The following is a 13,305-nucleotide window of genomic DNA, read 5'->3' as shown; positions in this document are numbered from 1 at the left end:
AGCTCTCTCTACCTTTCTCCATAAACTCTGACCACCTCTGCCCCCCCCCCCCAGCAGGAGACCTTGGAGCCCCCATCCTCTCATTGACAGGGAACCAGGGCCAGAGCTGGAAGCCTGCAGACATACACTACCTTGGCTCAGGTAGCGTGCAGGTAAACCTAGTAGGGTTTTATTCTTTATTTGGATCCCCATAAGATGGCAGCTTGAAGACCACTAATTTTCCTGGGGTATAACTTTAGAACTGGGGGGAGAGACCAAAAAGACTTTGCTTTCAAAGGCATGTTGATATCGATCTTGAATCTGGTTTTCAACCCTTCCTCCTAGAAGCGCAAATGTAGTTGTATATTGTGAAAGTAAAGAGCTAATTGAATGAACCTTAACTTTTTTCCTTTTCTTTGAACATTCGTTTGATGAAGAGTGTTTCGGTCGCAGCCTATGGTTATGGTTGTGAAAAATGTGTCCCTTGTGTTTGTGTATCAGTTTGTGATTATTGGTGTTTACGGTGAGACCCCTAAGACAGACATCGCTATAGACGCTGTATGCATCACAGCCTGCACAGGTAAGGAATAATCTATGATCTGAGATAATACAGTATATAATCTATTGATGTTTTATGATCTTTGAAAACTGCTATCCTCGAGTTTATTTGGTCTTCTGAAATGATTGTTTTGTATATCATATGTTTTCCTTGGTTATTTCAGCTCCACCAACTCCCAGCCCAACTACACCAAAACCCTCAACTCCTGGACCAACTACACCTAAACCCTCAACTCCTGGGCCAACTACACCAAAACCTTCAACTCCAGGACCAACTACTCCTGGGCCAACTACACCAAAACCCTCAACTCCTGGACCAACTACACCTAAACCCTCAACTCCTGGGCCAACTACACCAAAACCTTCAACTCCAGGACCAACTACACCTGGGCCATCAACACCAAAACCTTCAACTCCTGAACCATCAACACCAAAACCTTCAACTCCTGGACCAACTACACCAAAACCTTCAACTCCAGGACCAACTACACCTGGGCCATCAACACCAAAACCTTCAACTCCAGGACCAACTACACCTGGGCCATCAACACCAAAACCTTCAACTCCTCAACCATCAACACCAAAACCTTCAACTACTGGGCCAACTACACCAAAACCTTCAACTCCTGGGCCAACTACACCTGGGCCATCAACACCAAAACCTTCAACTCCAGGACCAACTACACCTGGGCCATCAACACCAAAACCCTCAACTCCTGGGCCATCAACACCAAAACCCTCAACTCCTGGGCCAACTACACCAAAACCTTCAACCACCAAACCACCAGGTGAGATTAACAGCCAATCAGATGATTTCATTCTCACAATCAGAATCAAACACCACTTTCTGTATTCGCACAAAATGATTAATACAGTCCTAATGTTAACCACTTGTCTCCCTTCCATCCCACAACACTCTCCCTCTTCTTCCTCTCCCCATCTCTCTCTTCCGCCCTTCCCCACTCTCTCACTTATTCCTCCTCTCCATTGACCCTCCTTTTCCTCATCCTCTCCCTATCTCCTTTGCCCCATCCCCCTTTCCTCTCCCTCTCTCTTTTGCCCTCCCCCCAATCATCCCCTCCCTCTTCTCCCCCATAGTGAAGTGCCCTCCCAATGCTGAGTACATAGAGTGTGGCCCAGCCTGCATCCCCAGCTGTAAGGAACCCTCTACTAACTGCACTGGCTCCTGTATCAGCGCCTGTTTCTGTAAACCAGGCTTCGTGTTCAAAGGCAGTCGCTGCGTCCCCATCTAAACGTGTGGTTGTCTGGAGGGAGGTGACTACTATGAGGTATGAGACCATCTGGGATTTGTTTTGTCTGTGGTTAAAAATGTTCGATATGATCTAACACGATGCAATAGTATATACTATATAAATACGATATGATTGTCTGGATGGGGATAACAACCACTATGAGGTATGAGACAATCTGTAGTAGTTAGTATGTGGTCCATGACGTTCAATTTGGGAAGCACGGTGATATACGACACTATTTACGATACAGTATACGATGCGATATGGAATGCGATATTTGAAACAATACTTTTATTTGCAGAATGTCCACTGACATGGAAAATGATGTTGCTCAAGTCAGCACATAACAAATACACATTAAAAAGCACCAACGATGCAAGGAACACGCGAAACAATTCACAAATGAACAATGTTTATTGTCAAACAACATGTTAATAATTCACCTCTTTCCCTGTCTCTGTTGTTGTAGCCAGGAGAGATCATCTTTGGTGACGGCTGCTCCAAGCTGTGTCGTTGTGCCGGCAACTACACTCTGGACTGTGTGGACAACGCCTGCTCTCCCGCGGAGGAGTGTCGCAACGGGGCATGCTATCCTAAAGGTACAGTTAGTTGAGTTGTCACAACTTGTATAAACCTTGAAATGTTCTTAGAGTCAATAATAGTGATAAGGAGAAAGAATCCTTGGGAAACCCTTGGGTATTGTGCCTAGTTTGATTCCTAGCTATGCAACAAAGAGCATATATTATGTGTATTTATGGCTCAGTACAAAACCTATTACCATTATGTCAGGCATCACCGGCTGACAATTCTAACCCAATGCATCAAGGAAGACATTTGAACACTAGCTATGTTTCCATTAACTTGTCCAGTGATTTTTTTTGGTCGACATTTAGAAAGTTTGCACAGAAATTAGATTGCCTGCCACGGTGCATTTCCATTGAGCTAGTGTCGATAAAAATACTTTTTGGCAAAAACCTAGAATGTTGAATAAAAAAGCAATGGTTAGAAGTGTTACCATGATCTTATTGGACACATTGCGCATTAATAAAGTGGTGACAGCCTGTATGGCCCGACCATCTATCTTTCATGTCTCAGGTAGCCCGTAAAAGCCAGCATGGATAGAATGCAAGAATTGACTCATATTTACCTACTTATCACCATGGTAACTTACACTCACGTAGGCCTAGATCTGAAACAATTTCATGGTGAAACTTGAAATTGCAATGTGAAGTAATTCAGGCATTCTTGAACGTATAGACAATCCTTGTCCTGCAAAGAAACCATTTTTTATAGTTGAATAAATGGATTCGAAAAACACAGTTTCCATCATCATTTGTAGCAATAAAGTAAGTTAGACAAAAGAAAAATCCACCACTGTTGAACAGATGAAAATGTTGTCAATCTTTAGAACATGACTTCTACTGCCGTTTAAATTACATGTCACAAAGATTTTTTTTGTGTCATTGCTTTTGTGGAATTAACCTGGCTCAATGGAAACCAGCCTACTGACATTGAGTCTGTGTTTACACAGGCAGCCCAATTCTGATCTGTTGCCCAGTTATGGGAGAAGGATCTGATCAGATTGGTCAAAAAAGACGTCAAAAGATCAGAATTGGGCTGCCTGTGTAAACACAACCAAATACTACAGGCACCTCTATCAATCAGTAGTATGATATTACCAATCTTATCCACCTGTTTAATATTCTCCACACAGTCTAGACACATTACACACACATTTATATTGACTGCTATTGATTCCCAGCTATCTGATTGATCGATTGATTACTTGATGAATTACTTGTTCCCTCCAGGCACTTCTACCTGTATAGCATCCAGTGACCCTCACTACACTACCTTCGACAAAAAATACTACAACTTCATGGGGAACTGCAGCTACCTGATGTCTGAACCTTGTAACGACACCTCAGTGCCTCACTACGAGGTGCACGCCGACAACGAGAACCGCTATAACCTACCGACCATCTCCTACCTGAAGGCTGTGCACGTGTACGTGCGCGGGGTGAAGATCTCCGTGCTCAAGGGAGGCACCGTGCAGGTGAGAGAGAGATGGATGGAGAGATGGGGGGGGCAGAGAAAGAGAGTGGGAGATGAGGGGTATGATGGGACGGAAGGATGACATTTGAACCTTTTTTTACACATATTATAGCAATAGAAAAGATGACTTATAAAATGCAAAGCCCTGCATATGTACAGACTAATTAACACCAATATAAAGTGACTACACAGTATAAAAAGTACATTTTTTTTTTTACCCTTGCCTTTAGCCTTCAATATAAAGTAACATACACAGTAAAGAAAAGTTTGTCTTTCAATTCAATAAATCTTAGTCAATGGAGGGCAATTCCTGTGCAGCACATAAAAACAGAGACACAGAACAGCACATAAAGAGGAAGCCTAAAATCAGAATTAAAAAAGGAATGCCTATCACTAACCCATTTCTGTGTTTTCCTCCTCTTCTCCATGTAGTTGAATGGTACCAATGTGAACATCCCTCTGACCCCAGCTACAGGAGTGTCTGTGCTGATGTCCGGTAAACACTACACCGTAGCCATGGACTTTGGTGTGACGGTACGATACGACGGGAACCACTACATGGATATCAAAGTCGTCAACGAGTGAGTCAAAACTGCTTTACACACCTGCAGAGACCAAACATGGGGTTTATGCATATAGGTTTCCCTCCTACAGATTTGGGGACCCCAATATGATATGCCCTAAAAATAACTATAAAAGTAACATAAAAAAATTAAAAAAATAGAAGCCTCTCACATTGCAATATGTTTATGATGTAATTCTGCTGTGATTAAAATGCTGGAGAAAATGATTAACTCGTAAACTTGTTTGCTCCTCTGTATTCAGCTATAAGGACAAGCTGTGTGGACTGTGTGGAGACTACAACGGAAACCCCAATGATGACTTCAGGAGACCTGATGGTTCTCTGACCACCAACCCCAATGACTTTGGACACAGCTGGGTCACCGATCCTAAGTGAGTCATGCCACCAGTTACACATGCGGACGCAGGCAGGCACTCACACACAGAAAGACATGCACATGCACACATACACACAAGCGCACAGGCGTACACGCATGCGCACACACACGAACGCACGCAAGCACACACACACACACGCACGCAAGCACACACACACACACACACACACACACACACACACACACACACACACACACACACACGACTGATTCACTCTGTCTCGCCCTCCAGTTGTAACAAGCAGCCCAACACCACCATACCTGGCTGTACTGATGATGAGCAGGACAGGTACGAGAGCTCAGGATACTGCGGCATGTTACTGGACAAGAACGGACCTTTTGCTGTCTGTCACCCCAAGGTCAACCCCAATGTGAGTAATTACCTTACTTGTATCATTATGAATCTGCCCTCTAGATAAAGGTACAGTATGTAATTCAGGGATATCTAGCTATGTGGGAAACTAAGAAACTGGCAGTGTGGCAACGCAAGACTGCAGTACTCTAACTAAAGTCGTCGAACTTTGTCTGCAATGTGTGTATGTTTCTGTGTGTGTCTCAGAGTTTCTTCAAGGACTGTCTGTTTGACCTGTGTGAGCTGGACGGTGCCAAGCCCATCCTGTGTGAAGCCATTGAGTCGTATGTAAATGAGTGTCAGGACCGAGGAGTCACCATTGGACCTTGGAGGAACAGCACCTTCTGCCGTGAGTAGAGATCAGGGTTGGAGTCGATTCCATTTCAATTCCAGTCAATTTAGAAAGTAAAGCCCATTTCAATTCCAGATTGTTCCTCATTGAAAAGCATTTGAAGAGATTTGGAATGAGATTTTGAGTCAACTTCCTGAATTGACGGAAATTGAAATGGAAGGGACCCCAACCCTACACGATGATAACGAGGAGGAAGAGGAGGAAATTCATGTTGAATATGATCAGTATGACAATAATGATTCATTCACTCAGCGAAGACGCTGTTATTAACACATCAAAGACCAAACAATGCACTCCAACAGTTCTGTTCTTTAAAATCAACAGAGTCGTTACTGAGAGACAGTCGTGTTTTAAAGACCCACCTCCTAATGTCTCCTCCCTCCTTCTCTCAGCTCTGAAATGCCCCCCCAACAGTCACTACATACCATGTGCCGCCCCATGCCAGCCCACCTGTGCCGCCAAGCCCCCCACAGGGTGTGACGGACCCTGTTCAGAGGGGTGTGTGTGCGACCCTGGGTACATCCTCAGCGCCGGGAAGTGTGTCAAAGAGAGCTCCTGCGGCTGCAAACACACTAACGGAGAGTACTTCGAGGTAAGAGGGTGTATGTGTCTGTTATCAATGCCATTGTCTGAGTTGGAAGGTTTCTCAAAGATATTAGACTGAACGGTGACAGTGCAACGGCCCTCGCAGGCCTCGAACCCAGGACTTCCAGAGCATAGTAAACCTGCTCCGATAGGATTAACCCACTTCGGGAAGAACATAACCCCCCCCCTTCCTCGTCCCTCCAGCCTGGTGATGAGTGGTACATGGAGAACTGTAAGCTGAAGTGTTTCTGTGACGCTCCCCTCGTCACCTGCAATCCCTCTGACTGCCCTCCCATGCACGAGTGTAAGGTACAGGGAGGAGAGCTGGACTGCTACCCTACAGGTAAGTCCCTTTACATAAACAGCCTGAGCACGCACACAAACACACTCAAAATGGTGTCTTGATGTCTGACGTCTTGGAAGTCAGGGTAGGTGACCAGGCTATGACCATATGAGTTGGCAAGACAACAGAGGTCTGGAAGCAGGCTTTTATATCTCATGATATCTCCCGCTGCTCCATTTGCCCCAGGTTCTCAGGACTGTGTGATCTCTGGGGACCCCCACTACAACACATTTGATGATAAGTTCTACAGCTTCATGGGAACCTGCACCTACACCCTGGCTAGGGCTTGCAAGAACAACACTGGTAAACACATGAGGATGATGTTCTGTAGTTCTAGCTCTGTTTTTTCAGTTCTAGATTATGTAGTTCTAACACTGGGTTCTAGGTTCTGTAGTTCTAGTTCTGTCTTAACAATTCTATATTATGTAGTTCTAACACTGGGTTCTGGATTCTGTAATTCTAACTCTGGGTTCTAGGTTCTGTAGTTCTAGCTCTGTCATATCAGTTCTAGATTATGCTTCTACACCTGCATTGCTTGCTGTTTGGGGTTTTAGGCTGGGTTTCTGTACAGCACTTTGAGATATGATCTGATGTAAGAAGGGCTATATAAATACATTTGATTTGATGTAGTTCTAACGCTGGGTTCTAGATTCTGCCATTCTAACTCTGGGTTCTAGGTTCCGGGGTTCGAACTCTGGGTTCTAACTATGTTCTGCTGTGTTCTCAGGTCCATGGTTCTCCGTGGAGGGTAAGAACGAGGAGCGTGGTCTGGCTGGAGTGTCGTACCTGAAGAAGCTCTATGTAACTGTCGACGGAATCACCGTCACACTGATGAAGAGCAGGAGGACTCTGGTACTTGTTGATACATCAATCAATCAGTCAAATTCATAAAGCCCGTTTTACATCAGAAGTTGTCACAGTGCTTTTGAAGTAACGAGGCCTAGGCCGCAAAGAGCAAGAGCAAAGCAGAAGCACATTAGCGAGGAAAAACTTGTCAGAAGGAAGAAATACATTTGCTATTAAACAGTAATTAACATAGACCTGTGACACTAACACAGTTATTAACATGTAATAACACTTTCCCATAAACTTTTTTATCATTCACATTCCACATCACAGATGTGGTGTCACTCAATTATCTCTATCTTTCAAACTCCATATCTCCCTTATTCGGAGGATTAGTGAAATTACACAACGACGATACACCCAAAGCCTTTCTTTCCCTTTTCCATACACATTTTATCTGTCTTTCTCTTTCTCTCTATCTTTGTCTCTTTTTTATCTTTTATCTCATTCACTCTCCGTCATCGTCTACTTTACCAGTAATCCTTCAAATCTGTCCATCAATTGCGCCTCCTCTTCTCTCGGGCTGCTTATTCCTCCTTTTTTGTCTATTTTTCTCCGGATCAGCTGAGACTTTCCTAGAATTAATCTCTCTTTCTGCCTCCACAGGTGAACGGAAAGCGTGTGTCCCTCCCTCACTACCCCTCTCCACTAATCTCTCTATCGCTAGCGGGTCAGTACATCACCCTGCAGACACCGTTCGGCCTCAAGGTGCGCTGGGACGGAAACCACTACGCCCAGATCTCAGTGCCCAGGTGTGTACTACGGACACAGGAAGTAGATCCCTAGCAACTTCCTTTTCCCTCTTAAGGCTCAAATTACACCCTATTCTTAAGTTAGGTGTCTATGTTTGGGCACAGCCTGTGTTGTACTTTATCAATATTCATGGAGATAATTGATCAACATTTATACATAATTTAGAACCATTTCTGTTCCAAACATTCCACATCATTCAACATTTAGAGGGGTTTCAACTCAGTATCAATCCACTGTAAATAGATCTCTTAAATCAACTAAAGCCTTCAGGATTTTTTGTAATTCCCTCTCCATGAGTTCTGTAGTAGGATCTCGAGTAATCCATTGTTTGTGTGTCTTGATATCTTTGTAGTAATCCAGAGGTTTGGTATCTTGGTATCTTTTGGTAATACTCTGGTAATTGTAATAATCCATTGGTTGTTGTCTATATCGGTGTCTAATCTATTGTGACTTGTATTTTGACATTTTTAGTAGGATCTCTCTATTAATCCACTGGTTGTATATCTTTGTATCTTGACCTTTGAACTAATCTACTGTGTTCAAATCAAATCACATTTTATTGGTCACTTGCACATGGTTAGCAGATTATTGCGAGTGTAGGGAAATGTTTGTGAAATGTCGTGTGTCTTGGTCTTTCCATCAGCTCCTACTCTGAACAGATGTGTGGTCTGTGCGGCGACTATGATGGTAACCCTAACAACGACTTCACCAAGCCGGATGGATCCCAGGTCACCAGCTCCAAGGACTTTGGAAACAGCTGGAAGACCGAGGACGATGAGGATGCCACGTGAGTGGGAATCATGTGGGAATTTTCTCTTGGGAATACTGACTAATGAAGTCAGGAATATTTCTGCCAAGTAATGTATGTAGTAGAATGTAGGTACACACTTTAGGAAGTAGTTTAGGAACTGAGTGTGCACTTTGTCCTATACGCAATTATTAGGAGTAGTAACTGTATTGTGCACTTTATTGGTATTACATTTCCTATTTAAAATTGTTTATTTAAATTGTGTGTTTCCATAGATGCAAGCCCGACACCAACCCAGACCCTGTCTGTGATCCATCACTGGAGGCAGACGTGTCCAAACCAGAGAACTGTGGGAAATTAACCGATACCAAAGGACCTTTCAGGTGAGCAACAGAGTCACATGGATACTTGACATACAGAACCAACAACGTATCCCTACTGTGCGTGATCCATACCATATGTATCGTTTAGACATAAAACACCCAGTTTAACCCACCATACACACACACGAAAACATACACTAATCCATACGTACATAGATACCTCGAAACTCACATGCTATGAACCCTGATGCTTACAAACATGGATCTCTAGTCTATTGTAATATCTGTTTACAATAATCCATGACTTTAATCCAGATAGCATGGTAAACACATGTTGGGCTGGCAATCTTACTCCTTTACATTCCACACTGCTAAGAATATCTAAGATTGTCTTATACATACAAGCCTACTATAGTTCATATGCCCTGACATGATTCAGGTCATAACACTTAACTCCCTCCATGTGTTCAAAACAAACAAAGTGATTTGTGTGTTTGTATTTTACTTTTCTCTCTCTCTCTCCCTCTTTCTCCCGTTCACCCTCCCATCTCTTTCTTTCTTTCTTTCTTTCTTTCTTTCTTTCTTTCTTTCTTTCTTTCTTTCTTTCTTTCTTTCTTTCTTTCTTTCTTTCTTTCTTTCTTTCTTTCTTTCTTTCTTTCTTTCTTTCTTTCTTTCTTTCTTTCTTTCTTAATGTATTTCTTTCTTTCTCTAATTCTTTACCCCCCCTCTTCCTCACACATTTAATTCACCCCTCCTCTCTCTCTCTCTCTCTCTCTCTCTCTCTCTCTCACTCCCCCCCATCAGAGAGTGCACTGCGTTGGTGGACCCCACTCCGTTCTTCCAGAGCTGTGTGTATGACATGTGTCGCTTCGGCGGCCAGCAGCAGATGCTGTGTGACCAGCTCCAGGCCTACACTGACGCCTGCCTGGGTGCAGGGGCCACGGTTCACCCCTGGAGGAAGCCAGACTTCTGCCGTGAGTCTCATATGTATATATATGTATATATATATATATATATATATATATATATATATATATATATATATAGACACTCTGTCAGGCCCTCGAAGATTGGACAAATATTTGGTTTGAAAACATTTGGCAGGTCCCAATTATGTGTCAGCTTGAGCAAAAGTTGAAAGAAGAAGCAAAAGTCGATATCTCAGGCTGCCACTTCAAAGTCACACATTAACACAGTTACGGAGAAAATATTGTTGTCCGTCAATAGTAAAGTAATTCCTTAAATGTTGCAGCAAGCTTAAAGGGGCAATCTGCAGTTGCTACATTCATTTGTGGACTTATAAATGAGAGATATGTAGCATTGATTCTTGAAGAATATAATTTATCAATACCTTAAGAGCTTAATTCAACTGTCGTACTCCATCAGAACCAAAAATATAAGCTTGTTTTAGTCCAATGTTTGTAAACAAATAAATGTAAACAAACACTTTATAGCCCCAAAATATGGTTTTAATATCATGGATGGTCAGTCCTTCTATCCGTAGCTCTTGAGAGTAGTTACAATCCTCCAGCCCCATATCTCAGCTTTTTATAGAAGCAAGGGCGGGAAGCATGAGACAGCCTATAGGGAGGTGGTCAGAGACCTGGCAGTGTGGTGCCAGGACAACAACCCCTCCCTCAATGTGAGCAAGACAAAGGAGCTGATCGTGGACTACAGGAAAAGGCGGGCTGAACAGACCCCCATTAACATCGACGGGGCTGTAGTGGAGCAGGTCGAGAGTTTCAAGTTCCTTGGTGTCCACATCACCAACGAACTATCATGGTCCTAACACACCAAGACAGTCATGAAGTTGGCACGTCAACACCTTTTCCCCCTCAGGAGACTGAAAAGATTTGGCATGGGTCCCAGATCCTCAAAAAGTTGCACCATCGAGAGCCTCCTGACCGGTTGCATCACCGCCTGGTATGGCAACTGCTCGGCATCTGACCGTAAGGCACTACAGAGGGTAGTGCGTACGGCCCAGTACATCACTGGGGCCAAGCTTCCTGCCATCCAGACCTATATACTAGGCGGTGTCAGAGGAAGACCCAAAGAATTGTCAAAGACTCCAGTCACCCAAGTCATAGACTGTTCTCTCTGCTACCGCACAGCAAGCGGTACCGTTGCGCCAAGTCTAGGACCAAAAGGCTCCTTAACAGCTTCTACCCCCAAGCCATAAGACTGCTGATCAATTAATAAAATGGCCACCCGGACTATTTACATTATGGCCTTCCCCCATTTGTTTTTACACTGCTGCTACTCGCTTTACCCCTACCTACATGTACAAATTAGCTCGACTAACCTGTACCCCCACACATTAACTCGGTACCGGTACCTCCTGTATATAGCCTCGTTATTGTTATTTTATTGTGTTACTTTTTATTATCTTTTACTTTAGTTGATTTGGTAAATATTTTCATAACTCTTTCTTGAACTGCATTTTTGGTTAAGGGCTTGTAAGTAAGCATTTCACAGTAAGGTCTACACCTGTTGTATTCGGCGCATGTGACAAATAAAGTTTGATTTGATGTGAAGCATGCTTTGTTATTGTTTCAACCGCTGACTGCCCCTTTAACCCAGATTTGTTACAATATATTTGTGATTTATGAAGATTTTCCTGTACTGACCCTGTTTCTGCCTTCCCCTTTCTTTTTGCTCTCCCTCCGTAGCCCTGCCCTGTCCCCCTAACAGTTCCTACTCCATGTGTGTGAGCTCTTGTCCCGAGACCTGCCTGGGGTTCAGCGGCGCCCCTGGCTGTTCAGAGCTGTGTGTGGAGGGGTGCGAGTGTAACCCCGGCTTCATCCTCAGTGACGACAAGTGTGTTCCCGTTAAAGACTGTGGCTGTGTCGACTCCTCCGGAGACTACCAACCTGTGAGTACGACTCCCTCTTTCACTTTGACAATTTCGGCATGTTATGTAAAGCATCAAGGTTTGGTAAAGGGTACATTAGGATACAGTATAAATACAATACATTGCTAAATCATCCGAACATAAAATAAAATATGCATATCCAAAATGTCAGTACACGTGCACATTCAGAAATACCCAAAACTTGATACTGAACTGTACACAATGTTTATATTTACTCTATCTTGTATTTTCCACGTTGGACTTTTTTGTAAAAGATACCTGTTGACTTCCCTGTAAAATATAAAGGTTAAATAAAATTTTAAAAAACGTTTCCCTGGGCTATTCATGGCAGTCAGGTACTGTAGTCTGAACATGGTGTGTGTTTTTCAGGTGGGTGACGACTGGTACCTGGAGGGCTGTAAGGAGGAGTGTGTGTGTCTGGATGGGGGGGTGATACAGTGTCACAACACCACCTGTACCCTGACAGAGAGCTGTGGCCTGCAGGACGGAGAGTTAGGATGTTACCCACTGGGTACGACACACACACACACACACACACAAACAGAAGGGAGAGTACGGATGCCAATGTAATTTTTTTTGTGTGTGTCATTTATTTTACTTGGCCTTTATTTTTGGGGGTAAGATTGAAAAGCGTCTTTGGGTGACAAGCACTATACAATTGTGGGGTCTCAGTTTCGTGCAGTTGTAGCTTTTGAAATGTGTACGTTTTTATAAGAAATATTGTAAATGGGGCTATCAGTGCTCCCTCAAAACATACGTTTAAACTTCTATGAAAACAAAACATTATAAACTCAAATCTAAACTCTACCCTCCTCTACTCACAGAAACGGGAATCTGCACGGTCCAGGGTGACCCTCACTACACCTCTTTCGATAAGAGGGTGCACCACTTCATGGGTTCCTGCTCCTACACCCTCACCAAGCCCTGCAATGAAACCTCCGGGATGGCATACTTCACCGTTGACACCCAGAACGAGCACCGAGGCAGCAACAAGAAGGTGTCGTACGTCAAAGCCGTCGTGATTAAGGTGTACGGGATCACCGTCATCCTGGGGAAAGGACGCAAAATACAGGTGAGGAACATGGGAGGTTAGCCACAGCACGACCTGGTTTATTCGGTTATGCTGGCAAAGTGGCAAGATAAGGCCCGTGGTCAATAAAATAGACTTTAGATGTTATGGTGGCAAAGTGGGAACAAACTGGGAGCAAATGTCTCGAAATGGAATATACGAAAACAAGAACGCATACCAATGAAAATACTGTACATTATCAATAGATAACCACGTAGTGTACAATCTGCTAAGTTAACTCCAATTTAAAACGCTTAC

The 13,305-nt window shown here is 43.5% G+C and overlaps 1 protein-coding gene across 1 annotated transcript in view; it reads left to right on the top strand.

Moving 5' to 3' along the window:
* The window catches only part of zanl (zonadhesin, like), a 38,701-nt gene that overhangs the window by 11,259 nt on the left and 14,137 nt on the right, over nt 1-13,305 (top strand). The window contains 21 exon segments of the mRNA XM_014207195.2: nt 55-152; nt 481-559; nt 702-1,325; nt 1,636-1,826; nt 2,260-2,389; nt 3,602-3,846; nt 4,278-4,426; nt 4,671-4,799; nt 5,037-5,175; nt 5,364-5,505; nt 5,901-6,100; nt 6,298-6,436; nt 6,623-6,739; nt 7,164-7,288; nt 7,889-8,034; nt 8,679-8,822; nt 9,059-9,166; nt 9,911-10,080; nt 11,776-11,978; nt 12,348-12,489; nt 12,803-13,050. Of these exon segments, the coding sequence (XP_014062670.2) occupies nt 55-152; nt 481-559; nt 702-1,325; nt 1,636-1,826; nt 2,260-2,389; nt 3,602-3,846; nt 4,278-4,426; nt 4,671-4,799; nt 5,037-5,175; nt 5,364-5,505; nt 5,901-6,100; nt 6,298-6,436; nt 6,623-6,739; nt 7,164-7,288; nt 7,889-8,034; nt 8,679-8,822; nt 9,059-9,166; nt 9,911-10,080; nt 11,776-11,978; nt 12,348-12,489; nt 12,803-13,050 (3,668 nt within the window).

Source organism: Salmo salar, chromosome ssa07 (genome assembly GCF_905237065.1).
Source record: "Salmo salar chromosome ssa07, Ssal_v3.1, whole genome shotgun sequence".
Classification (NCBI taxonomy): Eukaryota; Metazoa; Chordata; class Actinopteri; order Salmoniformes; family Salmonidae; genus Salmo; species Salmo salar.
The sequence above is the reverse complement of the archived record's forward strand: the minus strand, read 5'-3'. Positions and strand labels throughout refer to the sequence as shown.